At 43.2% G+C, this 18,983-nt stretch overlaps 1 protein-coding gene across 16 annotated transcripts in view; it reads left to right on the top strand.

The window, feature by feature from the left end:
• Positions 1–228: 228 nt before the first annotated feature.
• The window catches only part of mark3a (MAP/microtubule affinity-regulating kinase 3a), an 88,917-nt gene continuing 70,162 nt past the window's right edge, over positions 229–18,983 (top strand). For 15 of the 16 annotated variants that reach the window (XM_061742813.1, XM_061742810.1, XM_061742811.1 and 12 more), the window contains exons 1-3: positions 229–832; positions 8,351–8,533; positions 12,916–12,969. In XM_061742813.1, the coding sequence (XP_061598797.1) occupies positions 782–832; positions 8,351–8,533; positions 12,916–12,969 (288 nt within the window). In that variant the 5' untranslated portion in view covers positions 229–781. Of the gene's footprint in view, positions 833–5,264; positions 5,405–8,350; positions 8,534–12,915; positions 12,970–18,983 lie in introns of those variants that run through there. The other variant, XM_061742800.1, reaches the window with a different exon arrangement.

The following is an 18,983-nucleotide window of genomic DNA, read 5'->3' as shown; positions in this document are numbered from 1 at the left end:
AATATTACGACTTTATTCTCGTAATATTACGACTGTATTCTCATCATTTTACGACTTTATTCTCGTAATTTCCTTCTTTTTTTTTGTCGTAGTTTGGCCCTAATACTCCGTGGTAGACACGGTAATCATCTAATCGTGTAAAAACAAAGCCTTAACTTGGTTGAGAGCCCTGTTTTCCGGAGCCTGCTCGCGGTCCCTGAACGCGTCCTAATCCAGCCAGCGCCGCGGAGCCATTTTGGTCCCACCTAAAACAGCCTTCACTCCGGCCCCGAGGAGATGGGAGAAACCGAGCCGGCGGCGAGTGTTTCACCCCCCTGGACCTGGAAAACCCCTCTCCCAGACACCCACCACTGACACTCGATGCCATATATATTTTATATTTTTTTCCTAAAGAGATTGTTTTTGTGGGGGGCAGAAAAGCCCTCGGTGGTTGTTGTAAGTGAGCCCGACTGCGCCCTGGCGTTAGTTTAGTGATCAAACTCACACCCGAGCCCGCACTGATTCCCTCTGCCTGCTTTAGTGGGAGCCCAGGCCGGTATCAGTGTACATGCGTCATGTGAATGCTGAAAACGAGCTTCTTTTTCTCTCCAGTCCGTTTTTTTTCCGCTCTCCAGCAGCTCAGGTGGGGGATTCTGTCACGTCCGGTCTGCTTTGGAAACAGTCACGATCCATGCTGTTTCCCCAGAGAAACCTGCTCAGAAAAGAGATCACTTTATTCCCCCGGTGTTGGACTAAAGGCTGTGGACACCAGAGCACCACTGGTTAAGGAGAAATAGACAAGATGTCAACAAAAACTCCTCTCCCGACGGTCAACGAGAAGGTGACGGAAAGTGTGAGTATAAACCACCGTTTTTGCTCAATTTGCTAGGAAATACCTTTGAAATATCTTCTTTTTTTAAATGCTTTTGGGACAGCAATAATTTGTTTTCATTCTGTAGTGTTTTGTGGCTCATTGGAAGGGTTGAAACCGTAAAAAAAGCAAAAACTATCTTGAACAAACCCTGCGTTTATGATTAGATTTTATAAAGGGCTTTACGCAGTGCTTGGTATTTTTTTTATTGCTGATGGAATAGTCGCTTTGTTGTGACTAACGGTATTTAGGATGCAGTCAGGATATTAAGGCCCAACCTCGGACAAAACTACAGTACTTTGCCTGCTGGACTGGTTCTGGCAGGCAACAGTAGTTTCTGTCCTGGCTGCCGATTGGCTCCCCCGGCTGTCACTCAAAGCTTTCCTCCAATCAGCGTTCACATTTCAGCCCCGTTAGTCCCGCCCCCTAGCGACAGGGTTGAATGTGTGTAGAAAAAGAAGCTTGTTTAGCCGGTTTTACCACGACCATAGCAACTTCCGGTGAGGATTTTCACAATTTAAGGAATAAAAGGCAGTTTTTCAGCAAGTAAACCAGTACTCGAGTTGTAAAAAAAAAAAAAAAATCAGGGGGGATGGTGGATTTTATGACATGGGGACAGATAATTTGTGCTGATTACAAATAATATAATATATTACAAATAATAGCAGTGACCAAAACACCTGCAGAAATACTGCAGGAATGACATAGCAGCAGTTAAATGCAGCCTTCTGTAAGCTTTAAATATCCACTGGGCTTACATCAAATACATCAAAACACAACAATAAAAAACACTTTTCTGAACTTATCAATATGACTCTGTCCTTCACAGGATAAGTAACATGGATCACAGCAAAAACTCAAAATCTTAACAAGAATATTTGTCTTATTTCTAGTTAAAATGTCTCATTTTAGTAAAAAAATCTCATTACACCTAAAACAAGACTCTTCACTGGAAAAAACAACAATTTTCACCTGTTTCAAGTAGATTTTCACTTGAAATTAGTAGAAAAATCTGCCAGTGGAACAAGATTTTTTTGCTTGTAATGAGAAGATAAATCTTGTCCCACTGGCAGATTTTCTTACTTATTTCAAGTGAAAATTTACTTGAAACAGGTGAAAATTGTTATTTTTCTGGTGTTATTTTTCTGGTGATGACTCTAAATGTTGAAATAGCAGTAAAACCACATTCATTGATGAAAAGACATAATGGATGGAAAGGGGGGATGGATGCCCCCCCCCCCTCTCCATAAATCCCTAAGCTCACCTCAGTCCTGTCTTGGCCCGCATCTTTGAGACACTGTCCACATTTTGGTTTGCAGTATTTTTTAATTCACTTTATTCTTTTTTTCCTTGGACCACCAAGTGTTTCTATGCAAATGTGATAAACTGTCTAATAGGGCTTTTCAGCCAACTCCAAATGGTCTTTTAGGCCGGTGCTGGATCCGGTTCCATAGAGGTTCTACAAAGCTCCAGCTAGTGGGAAAGGAAGTCGAACTGGCTTCCTTTCCCACTAGCTGGAGATCTCTGGAAAGCCGGGACCTTACACCGTTTTTATGTCACAAGTGCAAAACCTAAATATCTCAAAGAAAAACATGTAATTGAACCATCTCTAATTTGAATAAATGGCCAAATATCATAAAAACCTATTTAACGCTTCCATGAGGTGGTTCTTCAGACGTATCGATAATGGTTTAGCGCCACAGTAAAATGTAAACACCTATTGCATTTGGACATCTGTGGCAGCGCTGCATGTGATGTCATCAAAATCTTGTTTTACGGCTATTTTTGGCCTCATTAATACGATGAAGTTGTTCTATAACACTGTTTAATCATTACTGCATCACGTAGGGGTTTTACCTCTACGTGGTTTTTGTCCATCTTCTTCAACGTTGGGATTTTCTTTTTTGTTGCTTTGAAGAGAAGTCTCGCAGGACGAGATCATGGAGAGTTATGAGAATCACGCTTATTAGGAAAAAACGCGGTTCAAAGGAAAGGCTGACCCCCTGCAGTGCTGCCCTCATCACACATTCAGATATTTGATTTTCTTTTGCACAGAAGTCCAATGGAAACGCGACTGTCATTGAAACCAAGCATAAATAAGAATGCACATACCTCACATGCTGACTTGAACGGCATATACACATCACTTATATAATTCATGTCATGTTAAATAGGACATGAGAGGAAGCGAATGCTTGATAAATAACTGAAATTAATCGCTCTCAATTTGTGATAATTCACCAATGCTTTTAGCACTTGTGAGCTTCTTTTTTTTTTAACTCTTGTCCTGAAGTGTGATCAGTTTGTACAGATGTTTTTCAAAGCCCTTCATGCTCCAGTTCAGACTCTGAATCAGGCAAATGTTGTGTTTTAGATGCTCTGCTTTCCCGGGTTTCCGCCATACGTCCCCTTTTGTCCCAGTATCCTGGTTAGCGTCTAACTGCAAAGACCTAAATGTCTACATGTGATATCATCGGTCTCATGACTCGTCTCGGTAGCAGCAGAGAGTCAGCTGGACATGAGACTTGTGCTGCACAAACAGGGTGCCGATGATAAGATGTGGTGAAATCCTATTGATCCTGCGGAGGTAATTGGGTCATTTTGCTGTCTGTTGCAGAGAATAAGCAGCTAGTAATTAAACTGTCAGAATCAGCAGAGGAAACAATGAAAACTGAAGGCTAATATAATATAATCACTCCTGCCATAACAAGTTGATCTGATTTAAATTGGGGGTTTTTCTTTTATTCTTAATTTGTCCTTGTGGGTATGTTTCTGTTTGACAACCGCCAGACTTTTCATTCTGCCTTTTGCTCGCTCGGCACATTTAGACGGAACAGTGAGGTTTCTGTGAGGGTCATGGAGATGGGAGCTCTCTGGAGGACAGCATGCCGTCGTGTGCTTTCCCTCAGATTCCTACCCTGATAGGAATGGCAGTGATCTGATGGCAAGGCCGCCGCCTGGCAGATCAGTGGAAACGACGCCATAATTCCTCCGTTACAGATATGGGTTTATTAAGTCAGGGGGGACCCATCTCTACATCTTTAGTGAGAGAGTGAGAGGTGGGAGCAAGTGATGATTTAGGATTGGCCCAACCATTAAGCGTACATTTGTACCATTTGACGGTATCGACACACTTTTTTTCTTTGTATTGACCGACCACAGAGCAGTTGATTGTTCCCTTCGTGGTGAGAAAGGTCTTAGAAAATAGAATAGACCCTGAAGTTGCTGCGATGGAAATGCAAATATTTATGAAGGTGTTTTATTTGATTTCATTTCTATGTATTTATGTCTGAGAATGATGGTGATTTAGTTCTCCTCTGTGTTGTTTGTGACTAGAATAGAATAGACTTTATTGATCTCCCAGAGGAGAAATTCAATTGTGCAGCAGCAAAACACACACACGCTCAACAGTTCATACAAATACACATGAAAGTATGACAAGGTATAAAAAAGTATATCCTAAAAAAAATTTAAATAAAAATAACCAATAAATAGCAAAATAATTAAAAAAAAAGAGCAATATAAAATGTAGAAAAATGAGCAAGAGAAAAATAGTAAACCCAAAAAACGGATAATATTTACTTGTGCAAAAATACGTGAGGTATTTAGCGGGCGAAGGTTATTGCACTTTCAATCTTTGGTTTACAGTATTTTTTTAATTTACTTTATTCTTTTTTCCTTGGACCACCAAGTGTTTCTATGCAAATGTGATAAACTGTCTAATAGGGCTTTTCAGCCAACTCCAAATGGTCTTTTAGGCCGGTGCTGGATCCGGTTCCATAGAGGGAGTTGTGTCTATTATTGTTTTGTTTGTCATGTATAATGTATGTCTGTTATGTATTAAGTGTTAATTTGTGTGTTGTGTGTATGTGAGATCTCAGGAAGAATAGCTAATGCTAATGGGGGATCCTAAATAAAACAATCAAACGAGAGGAATGTGTCTCCGGTAGCTGCAAGAGCTATGTAATGACCTTACGGAGGATACTCTTAACCACCTTACTAGAGCTAATGAGCAGAAGTTGACTAATCATTGATAAAAATAACTTAGATAAGATTTGAACAGCAATTAAAGGTAATCAAGTAGACTCGATTGTCTGCTGATTCAAATCTGTTTCTGGGTCAGCACATGCATCCACTGGAACCTGCACACCCTGTCACACGAAAATAAGCCAGCGAGGGACAAGTCGGTGCCTAAATCCCCGTTAAACACGACGGCAGCGATGCCACCCTCGACCGCCCGGTACTGCTCATTTAGTCCGAGCAAACACTTCTGGAAGTGGAGCAGCGCTTCTAAAGCGCCGTATTGAAACACAACTCAGCAAGAAGCTTTTATTTTGAAAGGGTGGTGCTTGGCTTCCGGTCTGGGCGTGTCTGCCTGCTGCAGACTTGACCGGGACCAGACCTCCTGTTGTCTTCCTCTCTGTGGTGGTTGGGCTTTGAGTTGGGAAAATCTGGTGTGGTGGGAATCTCTGGGGTCATCGCCAGCGGGCCTTTGCATCCCTCTCCTGCTGAAACATGACGGGCTCGCAGGCAGCCAGGAGGCAACGCAGCTTTGTGAGTAACCACCGACAAGGAAAAGGGGCCATTTAAATCTTTTCTTTTTGTGTTTCCTCTTCCAGGAAGTTACGAACTAGACGGGGCAGATTGTTTTGAGCGTTGTAGATATCTCCATGCGTTGTAATTGTCGGATCAATGAGGACTTTGTCCTGATGCTGTCGCTGGCTCTTTTTTCTGTGTTATTCAACAGTGACCTTATCCTACTTGGAGATATTTTTATCTCCCCTGCCATCACTGTAGGACTCCCAAAATATTCCTGTAGTGACTCAAAATGCATCCGTGTTGCTCTGTGACGTTAACACGACCCTCGGCTGTGTCTGTGGTCTTTCTGGTGCAAACAATGTTCCTCTTGTTGCACTCCGGGTGGTATTTTCCGTTTATTACTTGCTGAATGTTTTCCAGAACAGTTTGACAACTGCCACTCTTACTGGTGACCTTTCGTTTTCATATATTTAAAAGTTCCCACTCCTTTTTCCCTCATTGTCGGTGTGTCCGCTGGGGGAATGGGGTCAGTTTGGCTGGGGCTGGGAGGGGTTGAGGTGGGTAGAGACGGGCCGGGCCGGGGTGGCCGGGCCGGGCGGGGCAGCCAGCTCAGTTCATGAGGCATCAGTCGGGTGGTCGATACCGAGCCGCTCTGAGTATCTGTCAGCCCCCCCCACCCCCCCTGCTCTTTTTCCAGACAGAGGGGGGCTTTTGAGCTCATCAGCCGAAACAATCAATCCGTCCATTGGCGGCATTGTCACCACAATATCGCAACACTAAAGTCAGCTGAGCGTTTTATCTTTGCTTGTACAGTAAAGATGCAGTGTTGCAGTCGCTCAGCCCTGTTTGTTTGTTTGCAACAGTCTTGACTATGTTAGTTTTTCCCTTCCACCTTTTTTTTAAAGAGCTTAATTTCCCAACGTAGATCCAGACAGGACAGAAAGACATGGCTCCGGTGACGTCCACATTGAGTGCGTTTACATGGGAAGTTTAATTCAGAATTAAAATGAAATCCTATTTAAAATGAGTAAAAATTACCATGTGAACACCTAATTCCGAATGAAAATGGCCATTCTGAATTAAACGTAATTCCGAAGTAAGTGGCTGGTTTATTCTGATTTTAAATCCGAATAGAATAATTCCAGATCATGTATACACTCATATCTCTTTAAATTAATTCCGGTCTTTCTGCGCTGCTCGTTCCCTCGCCCGTCTGTCTCCATGACGCTTATATCCCGTTTTCCAAACAAAGTTTCAAGATGGCAGCAGCAGTAAACGCTGGTCAAGAGCAGATACCATTTATTTAATAAATAGCTTGGAGGACCGGCTCGTGTTCCTTGCAAAAAACTTGCAAATGTGAATAGCAAATGTAATGACTGACATTACACACCTCTACCTCCTTCATGGGTTGCATTATTATTTAGCATGCAAAGACCCAGTTTAGTTTAATTAGAAAATGTCTTGTTTTATTTAATTGGAAATATAACTTACTGTATGTTTGCAAGTGCTGATTTGCAGATTTTTTTTTTTCAGAGATAAAACTTTTATATTTAATTATATTTTTTAAAACTTTTTTTCAACTTATTTTACAGAGTTTTGCACTTTATTCATTCATTTTTGGTTTAATAAGAGCAAAGTTTGCACTTAAAGCCCAATGGGGCAAATGTTCAATAAAAAAACTGCATATTTGAAATCATTTCTTTGCCTTTTGTCAATTCACAAAATAATCGTAATCGTAATCGAAAATTGGATTTTGAGAGAAAAAAATCGAGATTTTATTTTTGGGCAAAATCGAACAGCCCTAGCAGGAAACATAAAAATTGTGAGCTTTTCAAAGTTCTAGCGGCTTAGTTTGTTTTTCTTCCGGTAGACGTAACTTCCGGTCCCCCCCCTATCCAATCAGAACCTTCCCAACCCCCAGACCTGAAGAGGAATTGGAGAAAGCCGATCAAACATGTTTTCCATGTAAACCTCAATTCGGAATTACTATTTCCATGTAAACTCGAAGGAAAATAGTTTAATTCTGAATTATTTAATTCGAAATAATTACTTCAGAATTAAAAACCATCATGTAACCGTGGCCAGTGTGAGGGAATAAAGATGACCCGTGAACTGGACTCTGACCTGCTACGTCACATCTTAATAGTACTTTATGAAAGAGCGTGTTTTACTTCTCAAACTAATGTTATTCATCAGCCTTTTAACTTTGAGTAACCTCTCTGAACCCAAAATCAACTTCTTTTTTTTCTTTTGTAGGGAGATCTGAGCGTTTTTGAACGCAGATTAAAGCAGAGAATAAAGTTCTGCTGCCACGAACAGAAAATAAGGCACGAATGAGTGAAGAATGGTCGCTTTCTTATCTGCAGGGTTTTCACGGTAGCTAACTCGCTACTAAACGTAGTTTTCAGACAGAGCGAGACAAAAAAGCAGGATATATGGCAAAAGTATCAGAAAAATCAGTAAACGGAGGTCTGCAATTTCAGTAATTGTTCCTGCTGCTCGTATCGGTCACATGTTTCTGGTTTACGTTGTTGTCGGCCAGCTGGAGTCTCTGCTCTGGTTTACCAGTTACAGGCCTGTCCTTCTGGGCCATCTGGGTGGCAGCGTGCAGCAACCCTTCGTCACAGATTAGGTGTGTGTGTGTGGGGTTTAATGATTTATTCATGATTTCAATTGATGCAAATGAGAGTTTAGTGTAATTTTTGAATGCCTGAATCGATTTCAGCTTATCTGAAAGCAGCGTTTGTCAGATATTTGGTGACGGAAGAAAAGCTGGATGCAGTAATATAAATAGCTGCGGTTATTTTTATGTATTTGATCATTTTGTGCTGAGGCAAAGTGTGTGTGTGTGTGTGTGTGTGTGTGTGTGCAGCGTGTCCACATGACTCACCGTGGACAGATCTTCCACGGTGAGAGAAGACCAAGGAGCTGCTCTCGTCTAACGGCATGTCTCTTCCACAGCACACGTCTCACAGCAATGGGCGCACAGAGCTGGGCACGCGCTCGGGCCGGACCGGCGTCCGGGCCCGCAGCAACGACGAGCCCCAGCAGCCCCACGTAGGAAACTACCGGCTGCTGAAGACCATCGGCAAGGGAAACTTCGCCAAAGTGAAGCTGGCACGGCACATTCTCACCGGCAGAGAGGTGAGACGCAGAGACGCAGGAGCTCTTTATCCTCACATTTCACAGCACGTTTGATTCAAATAGGCCTGTGATGAAAAAATCAATCTTCCGATTCTAAATCGATTCTCATATTAATTCCTAAAAATCGATTTGTATATCTAAAGATCGATATTTTTTTTCATCATTTTTCATCATTACGTCACAACTTTTGGTATTCTTTTGTTTATGCCTAAAAAAGGAATGTTTTGTTGGACATGAGCATAACTAATGCCATGTTTTTGCCTTTAAATACCGTATTTTCTGGACTATAAGCCGCTACTTTTTTCATAGGTTTTGAACCATGCGGCTTATACAAAGGTGCGGCCATTCTGTGGATTTTTTTTCCACCGCTAGGGGGGGTGCTAACCGGAATTAGAATAAAAACTAGGACAAAATAAATGCAAAGAAGAATACGCTACTTCTTCTTTAGCAGATAGAAGTAGGTAGAAGCAGATTTCAAACAGATAAATAGATAAATAAATACCGGTTATTTTCTCTTGGTTCTGTCCAGTTTTAATCAGCTGCAGTGTTAAAAGACACTGTTAGGAAAGGATCTATTTAGGTACATTAATGTACATCATTTACAGTTCAAAATCATTCTGTACATGTAGTAGATATCTAATCTAACAACATAAATATCTGCGACTTGCATATCTTTTTTTTTTTTTTAAATAGAGCGGATGCGGCTTATATACAGGTGCGGCTTATAGTCCAGAAAATACGGTAAGTTTAAAGGTCTGAAAACATTAAAGTTTTCAGTTATAATTGCATAAATTGTCTATATTTCATTACTTTATATACTGTCTTGGGGTTACATTTGCATAAAATGCTAAAAACCAATTTCTCAAAAATTAAAAAACCGAAATAGACCGAAAATGGAAAAAATTTAAATGGAATCTGGGAAAAAATAAAACCGATTTCATACGTCTCTGTTTGCTGCTTTGGATCTGTTTGGTAATTCTGCCCCACGATGTTTCTGAAAGCAGTTCTATCAGCATTCTGGGAGCTGATTGGTCCTTACAACATCATTAGCTGCAATACTTGCTGTTGAATCTCAATATAATACTAGTGTTAATATGTTGCAGAACTACAGTCATATAATTCATGAAACAGCTCAAACAACAGTTTTAATAACACTAACCCAAATCAATATCAGAATTGAATCGGATCCAATCAAATCTTGATAATCGATTCTGAATCAGAATCAAATCTATTCTTGACATTTGAATGGATCCCCAGCCCTACATTCAAATGATAGACACCGAGTAGATAGATGAATAATTTTAGATAGGAGGTTTAAATTGATGCCGTTGAAGTTGAAATGAGCTCAACAAAGAAGAATCTACTAAACCCAGTTTATAAGTGAAGTCAGTGTGTAAAAGAAGATTCATACTGTAAATGCTTGTTTTGACTGCGTCGCTCACACAAAGCTGCTCATCTTGCCTTTTCTATTGTGGTAGAGGGAGGGGCATGTTGGACTCACCAACGGTGTCCTTAAGAAAACAAGCTGAAGCACCTATGCACGTTGCATAAACACACACTTCGGTGTTTACAGCTCCTTCAAACGGCTAATGAGCTGATGCCTGGCCACTTGAAGGGGCGGGATGTTATTGGGCTCATAACCAAAGTCTGAGGATGTGAACCTCATTAACGCCCATGCTGACCCGGTGTATGTGGGAATAAGCTCTGTACAACCCCGGGCATCACCTGTCTGGCAAGCTGTTCTTTTAACTGTTTTATTTCCGCACACACACACACACACACACACTAGGGCTGGGCGATATGGACCAAAAGTCATATCTCGATATTTTCTAGCTGAATGGCGATACTCGATATATATTGATATTTTTTCTGTGCTATAATTGGGGTTTCCCCCAAAGCATTATAGCATAGCATCTCTGTTAGCTTAATTTTTTTCTGAGGCAAACTCTTAAAAAAACAGTCAGTTTTAATACAAAGCCTCGTGCCAAATATCACACAGGTACCTTTTATTAGCATGAGCATGAGGCTCCTTTTAAGAAATGAGACTCATTAGCGCCACCCTTTGCCACAACGGCCGGTCTGCACAATATCAAAATGTATAAAACAAATGAAATAAAAATAAACTGCCTGCATATATAGAATAAAAATGCTTCTTGAATGAAATAAAACAAATATCCCTTTCCTGCATAACAATTCAATTAAAATACAATGTGCAATTAATACAATGTAGACAGTAACAGGCAGAATTTTCCACTGAGGTTGACAGTTGTGCAAATAACAAACCATTTGTGCAAATCTCAAATAAAACATTCAAGTCAATTTGTCAGAAAATACCGTTAAAAGCTCTGATAAATGGGGTGCGGCAAGGCTGGTGAGTGCTTTAAAAACAAACATTAAAAGTTTAAAATCAATTCTAAAATGGACAGGAAGCCAATGGAGTGAATAGAGGACCGGAGTAATGTGCTCACGTCTTTTCGTGTTAGTTAAGAGACGGGCAGCTGCATTCTGCACTAGTTCAAGTTGTGGACTTGGCGAAATTAAGTGAAAACTCAAAGCAATGTGTCTGAAATAGGAAATGCACCCTAACATAAATGGAAAAACAAGTGGGTAGAAGCAGGAGTTGGTCTTTGTGCCTGAACTATAACGTGCTGAGGGACTGAAATGGGACTTTGGGTGGGCTGTAGCGGTGGGCGGTGCTGTAGCGGTGGGTGGGCTGTAGCGGTGGACTGTAGCGGTGGGTGGACTGTAGCGGTGGGTGGGCTGTAGCGGTGGACTGTAGCGGTGGGTGGGCTGTAGCGGTGGGTGGGCTGTAGCGGTGGGCTGTAGCGGTGGGTGAGCTGTAGCGGTGGGCTGTAGCAGTGGGTGAGCTGTAGCAGTTGGCTGTAGCGGTGGGTGAGCTGTAGCGGTGGGCTGTAGCAGTGGGTAGGCTGTAGCGGTGGACTGTAGCGGTGGGTGAGCTGTAGCGGTGGGTGAGTTGTAGCGGTGGGTGAGCTGTAGCGGTGGGCTGTAGTGGTGGGTGGGCTGTAGCGGTGGGTGAGCTGTAGCGGTGGGCTGTAGTGGTGGGTAGGCTGTAGCGGTGGACTGTAGCGGTGGGTGGGCTGTAGCAGTGGGTGAGCTGTAGCGGTGGGCTGTAGCGGCGGGTGAGCTGTAGCGGTGGGCTGTAGTGGTGGGTGGGCTGTAGCGGTGGGTGAGCTGTAGCGGTGGGTGAGCTGTAGCGGTGGGCTCTAGATGTGGGTGAGCTGTAGCAGTTGGCTGTAGCGGTGGGTGAGCTGTAGCGGTGGGCTGTAGCGGTGGGTGGACTGTAGCGGTGGGTGAGCTGTAGCGGTCGGTGGGCTGTAGCGGTGGGTGAGCTGTAGCGGTGGGCTGTAGCAGTGGGTGGGCTGTAGCGGTGGGCGAGCTGTAGCGGTGGGTGAGCTGTAGCGGTGGGTGAGCTGTAGCGGTGGGTGGGCTGTAGCGGTGGGTGGGCTGTAGCGGTGGGCTGTAGCGGTGGGTGGTGCTGTAGCGGTGGGCTGTAGCGGTGGGTGAGCTGTAGCGGTGGGCTGTAGCGGTGAGCTGTAGCGGTGGGTGGGCTGTAGCGGTGGGTGAGCTGTAGCGGTGGGTGAGCTGTAGCGGTGGGCTGTAGCGGTGGGTGAGCTGTAGCGGTGGGCTGTAGCGGTGGGTGGGCTACAGCGGTGGGTGAGCTGTAGCGGTGGGTGGGCTGTAGCGGAGCGATCCCGGGCTGGGGATGAAGGGATGAAAGTGATGTTCAGGGATGAGTCATCAGTCTGTGTAGGGTGAGGAGAAGACAGAACATTTGTTTGGTGCAGTTCCAGTGAAATGTACGAATACGACTGCCTGATGAAAGCCAGCTCGTTTCCACAGTCGTACATGACACGAGGACGTTGGCCATCAACTCTTTAAGCGTGCAGATGTGCAGTGACACTTTGGGCACTTTTCTTATTCCATCAACTGCGAGAAGTTGTGATGGTGAAGAAGAAGAGCGTTGTGCAGCGTTCTGCCCTTGTGGCTGAATGCCGGGCTGATCCAGTGATCTGCTTTGGGGGGGCTTTACACAGCCATGGAAACATGCTTCCCTTCTTTTTTGATTCTGACAAAATATCAGGCGACTTTTACAAAGAGGTGCTTTTGCTAAATCAGTGCCGTGTTGCACGAGGAAAGTGCTAACGATATCCAGTTCTGCTGCCTCGCAGATGGAGCTGTACGTTTCCACTTGAGGCCGTTTTACAGGACGAGCCACTGCTCCCGAGCACTCGAGCGCTCGGTTATGGTTTTCAAAAGGAGAAAGCGTCTGCATCATGTACCGTTTTAAATCCTCCATTCCTTCACATGGCCTCTTTTTATGACATTTTTGTGACACTTTTCTATTTTCTCTGCCTTTGCAGGTGGCGATTAAGATAATAGACAAGACACAGCTGAATCCCAACAGCCTCCAGAAGGTAGGTCCCATCTCTGCTGCTGCACTTTCTGCTGAAGCTTTACTAATTCATGAAGCACGACGGATGGGCTTTTACCCGTCAACGGGGAGGAGACATGTTCTTCAGAGGTTTCTGTTGTCAATTAAGAGATTTTATATTTTTAGTCTTCTGCAGTGGATCCAGTTTAGCTCAGGACACTGACTACAGTGTAATGCATTTAAATATATAGATATTTCTTACTTCAGGCCCGACTGTATTATTTCTAAAGACGAGCAAAGTTTCCGTTTTTGTGTCCTTCCTGCTGCTCAGTTGTCACTGGACTGGGAGCGGCGCTTTTGTTTTCCTCCTTTAATGCACCCAGTCAGGAAGTGGGTCTGCTTTTAAAATGCACATTTCCCAGACTCCCTTTTCTCTCCAGCGAAGAGCAGTTTCACTGAGCAGTTGAGGACAAGCTGCCCATATGTCTCTCTTCCTTTTTTCTTTGGCTGCACGCTCATTAGCAAGGGAGGTGTGCTGCTGTCGTTGTTTTGATCCGCAGCGTTGTGTGTTTTGGCTCTGTCTACTGGCCTGGAAGTCGGAGCAGCACCGGCTCCGTCCCTGCAGCTTCGGAGGCTTCTTTTCTTTCTGTTTGCTTGGTTGTCAGTAGTCTGGCCATTAAAAACATGTATGTAATTAATTACAGGATTTATAATTAATTAATCGAATTAATCGCATTTTAATCTCATATCTGCTAAAGGTCCCCAAATAAAGAATTATAATTCTAGGACATTACAAAATTGCAGTGCATGACTGATCAATTGAATACACTAAGAAGAGAAGATTTAAAATCCACATTTTTATTGGTGAAGTGTTTCATAAATGAAATTCAAAAGAAAAAGCTCAAGCACATCAGCAAACCAATTAGGCCAGGTGCATTATTCAAAAATGCAATACAAATACAGCTAAATAAAAGTCATAAAATACGGCTGAGTCTCAAATAGGCACTTAAGCAGACTCTCAATTCAAAATTAAAACTAAATCTGAGTCAATACAGCAATTCAAGTACTAGTAGCTGTAACGTTTACAGTGGAACTTGTCCGGTAATGTTTAGTGTTTAAATGATAATTCATACTGGAGCAGCTCCGCTGAGAGGAAAATTATTTTTTACAAAATGTACAAATCACCGCGTTCTTGTTGATAGTCCTGTCATCTTTCTTTTCATACATAAACTTGCCGTTCAAAGGCCCAGCAAAGATTTGCTGAGTGGCTCCCCTGAGTTGTCCAGGTCTGTCACTGCTTTGTTAGTTTGACCAGCAGCAGGAGGGAAGTAGTGGCCTACGGGTCCCTCAATGGGACACATTTAAAATGCTCACGCATTTTGCCACTCATAATTAATTGCGTTAATTTTCATAATGCGTTAATTAGCAGTGTAATTAATCTAACGCGCTAAACTGACAGCCCTAGTTGTCAGAAGAACAAGGGATGGCGAGGCAGAGAGCATCAGCTCGGGCCCGGCTGCCCCCCCACCTTCTCAGGTCAGCCAGTGGTTTTCCATCAGTTTTTCCAAAGCTCCATTGATCATGGCTATTGTACGTGGGAGGCCCAGGCCCGGTGGCGTTGCCCGGGACGCTGGGCCGACAGAAAAAGCCTGAGTCATAACAGAGACGCGGGTGCAAGGCTTTGTTGTGGAGCCTCGTTGTTTTCAGGTGGCTGTCATCAAGGAGATTTTTTTTTTTTTTTAAGCCTTTTATTGGATTAAATTTTTTCCCTGCTGCTCCATAAGAGAGTTTGATGCCTTCTAATGTTTATTTTAAGGACGAGGAGCGTGCTTGTGAAAAGCTCACAGCACTAGTTTTTGACAGATTAAACACCTATTTCGGCGACCTTTCCATTTATAGGCAAACCTTGACTTTTTGTTCTGTTCTATTTTCATTGAGTTCAAGGAAATCCTGATGTGGATTAGATGAGTTCATTATTTCAACCCGGTCCTGATCCCGCGGGCCTCAGGTCTGCGAGGTACTAGGGTTTGGGGAGCTGGAAAACGTAGAGTGAAAAATGTTTCATAAAACAAATACCACATTCATGCAGCCAAGAGACGATCTGTGTTTCTGTCACATACGAGCGGTGATGCTATGGAGCCAAATCAAGGCCAAAAGTTTTGCTAATTTGAAAATAAAATTGTAATTGAAAAACTAAGATTTGAACCTGGAAATTCAAGTTTTGATAATGAACTTATTTTTTTACAGTTTCAGTTTTTTTTTTTTTCAGTTTCAAATCTTTTTTTCAGTTGACAACTGATTCAGTTGACAACTGATATTAGTGACATATTTCTGTTTAAAAAACTGTTTTGGCATCGCAAACGATACTGCGATGCGTTCACGGTAGTATGTGGAAGTGGGAAATGTCAAACTTTAAAGTGTGGCTGTTGAACTGTACAGTCTGGCATAGTTTATCGCTTTTATACTGCGATTGGTGCCAAGTACGGTCTAAAACAGCTTTTTAAACAGAAATGTGTCACTAGTATCTGTTTTTTCCACTGCCAATCACGTGAATATAGTGTAGAGTGTTGAATCATACTTCTACTGATAAGTTCTGCAACCTACGTTTCCTGAAGGCAACATGACTGAGGAACGTCCCCCGCCTTCTCTGTTATGCTGTCACTCATGATGCCACGCCCCTCTCAGTTGATGCCACGCCCCTCTCAGTTGATACCACGCCCCTCTCAGTTGATGCCACGCCCACTACGCCAGATCAGGGCCAAAAGTCTGAAACTGAAAAAAAGATCTGAAACTGAAAAAAAAGATCTGAAACTGAAATAAAAAGATCTGATACTGCAAAAAAAAGTTTTTCAATTACAATTTTATTTTCAAATTAGCAAAAGTTTTTGCCTTGATTTGGCTCCATATGATGCCAGCCGGGCACGAGTTTGGGTAGTTTGGGAGGGTTGTAGAGCTGTTCTGAGGTGGTGCACGTTGGCGCAGCTGGCACCAGTATTTTCTGGGGATAATTGTATCACCCAGCGTTGCAGTAAACTGTTGGGAATATGAGTGGCTGAGAATTATCTTAAAGGGGACCTATTATGAAAAACAGGTTTTTTCTGTCTTTAACATATATAAAGTGGTCTCCCCTCAGCCTGCCAACTCAGAGAAGGAGGAAAGAAACCAAATTCTGCAGTGTCTGTACAGCCGCCCGGATGAGCCGTCCAGTGTGATGTGGATCTACGAGCCAATAAGATTCTGCTCCCGTTGTTACGTAACAACGGGAGAGATGCGTGAAACCACGCCCACAACTAACTCTGGCCGGAACAACAACAACAACATTTTTCCGTAGCGGTGCATCGTGATGGCGTCTGTTTGAGCTAGACATGCGAATTGCTCTGTTGTTGGTTGTAAAAACCAACACAAGCGGTGCTTTGTTCCCTCCCCTGCTACAGGTCATTCATGCAGCCAATCAGCACAGAGCCTCATTATCATAGCCCCGCCCACTCAGAATCCTGCATAGATAATGAGGTTAGAGAATGGGAAGATAAAGACATGGATCAGAGGCTGAATTTCTAATTTATTTAGCAAAAACAATCAAAAGCTTGTATTTAGGACATTCAAGGCCTGTTTAAAATAGATATTAGATGCCATAATAGGTCCCCTTTTTAAGGAGCATTTATTGTATACGTGCATTGATAAGAGCTGCTGCTCTGTTATTTTGTATCTATATTGCTTTCCCCCCTCTCCGTAATATTATAGATGATGTGTATTGGCGCTTTTACACTAGTACCTACTCAGCCCGACTTGCCTCCACTCACCTTGCCCTGGTTTCTTTTCAACACCCAGATCAGAAGTAGGAGGTTGGAGAGAAGCTGCTGTGACGTATTTGATTGTGTATCTAAACGAAGAAGACAACAACACTAAAGATGTAGAACCTGGAGGGGATGATAGATGTGCTGCTGGATCTGTGACTTGTGTTCCATATCAAGTTAAAAACATTTTTTTTTTTGTTAGTTTGTCTCTGTGCTGCTGAAAAGTCAGCTGGAGCCGTGAGCAGCTATGAAGAGACAGAGCTCCTGGTAGATCTGGTCGTTCCTTATCTCCGTCTAGATCCCTTTTTAATTCTCTCCTCAGCACCAGGTTTATGAACATCTGACCCTCAGAGTTGGATCATGAAACAGACTTCTGCTGCCATTGCTGGTTGAATAAAATGAACCAGAATCCGTCAGAGTCTCTTTCTCTGATTTCCTCCTCCTGACTCAGACGTCTGACTCCAACCCCCCGACCAATCGGTGGCCTGTAGTGTGATGATGTCAGATACAGCCGACTCAGCAGCTTAGAACCTCGGCAAGAATAGATACAGAAAAGTATCTACTCAGCACGTTAGACCTCTAGTGGGAAAGAACCAAGGCGAGTGGAGTCGGGCTGAGTAGGTACTGGTGGAAAAGCGCCATTATTCTTCATTCTCCTCATCCAGTGCAGGAAACGCAGCACAGTTTTCGCATCGTGTCTTGTCTCCTGGGCTCTGGAGACGGATCCCGCCCCCTGCACCTCCTTCCTTTACATTTCATGCTGCGAGAACAGATCTCCAGCAGAAAAATGAAACACTGTGAATTACACGTGTGAAAAGCAAGCGCAGAATTAATGTCAGCCAAATAGTTTGGCTGTTTTCCTGAACATCCCCGACTTTGACGTGTGAAAATAATCAGAACAGGTGAAGCAGACTGTGCACCGGTTCCCTGCCAACCCCCCGCTGACAGGGTTGTTCTTGTGTGGGATTAAGTAAATAGGCTGTGAGGTATTTGTGTGCTTCAGAGGTGTTGGTTGGCGGTAGGCTGGACTAACGGCTCCCCCCCCTCCAGCCGTTAAGCCAAGTCATCCTGGTAGCTGACAGCCGGATGAAGATGTTCTCTTTACACGGGTCAGCGGCGCTGACCCGCTCATCTGGTTCCTGACCAAACAGCTAACCCATCACATTCACATGAAATCATGTTGTTGTGGTAGAAATAATGAATATGGGGATTAATAAATGACATTGACGCCAGATGGTTACTTTTATACTCTTATACACCATCCTGTCGGTCATTGTCACACTTGGATCTGGGAGCAGAAATGATCAGATAGGGTGAATAAATAAATACTGCTATTGATGTCTGCATTTATTACCTAATGAGGGTCTCATTGTTCATGTAGCGCATGTGTAGACAGTGTTGTCCATTATTATTAGAAACTTATGCAATATGTTTTCTTCAATCAGAACAGTCCTGGGCTCAGAGCCAGGCTGCCTTTCTTTCTTTTATTTCTTTATTTTAATCAGTTTAAGTTTGTTCGCTGACATTAATGCGCTGACGTCAGAGTTTCTTGATCTGGGGTTTGATGGTTTGGATGCTGGATGAGGTTTTGCAGGGACGCTGCGGATCCGGGGATGATCCGGGGACGCTGCGGGTCCAGGGATGATCCGGGGACGCTGCGGGTCCAGGGATGATCCGGGGACGCTGTGGGTCCACGGATGATCCGGGTCCACGGATGATCCTGGTTTAGGGACGCTGGTGGAAGGAGCCGGTGATGCCGTGATTCCTCCTGAGCTGAACCCTTTGGAAAACCCGTCAAGCTCACATGTCTGTCCCAGCTTCCCTGGACCAGGGGCTGGATTCACCAATATGTTCTTCAGAACGATCTTAAGAAATGTCTTAAGATCTAAAATTAAGAAGTTCATAAGAAAGTTCTTAAGTGCAATTCCTCAATTTTATCTTAAGAACCGTCTTAAGAACTGTCATTTCTTACGAATTTCATATTTTTCCTATTTAAGAACTTCTTAAAATATGGCTGTATCCGAAATCACATACTAAGTACTACATGCTACATACTGCATCAGTATGTACTGTATACTGCATACTAAATGAAGGATTCAGTAGCCGCTCCAGCAGACCGTTCACACAGCAGGAGCAGCCAAGTATCCCAGAATTATATTATATTTATATTATTATTATTATTATTATTCATTTCATTATATTCAGTCATGCACCTGAAGCGAGACTTCACTACACCGATGCATTGCTCCACAATATTGCAGGT

Source organism: Cololabis saira, chromosome 16, assembly GCF_033807715.1.
Source record: "Cololabis saira isolate AMF1-May2022 chromosome 16, fColSai1.1, whole genome shotgun sequence".
Classification (NCBI taxonomy): Eukaryota; Metazoa; Chordata; class Actinopteri; order Beloniformes; family Belonidae; genus Cololabis; species Cololabis saira.
This window is presented reverse-complemented; position numbering and strand designations above follow the sequence as displayed.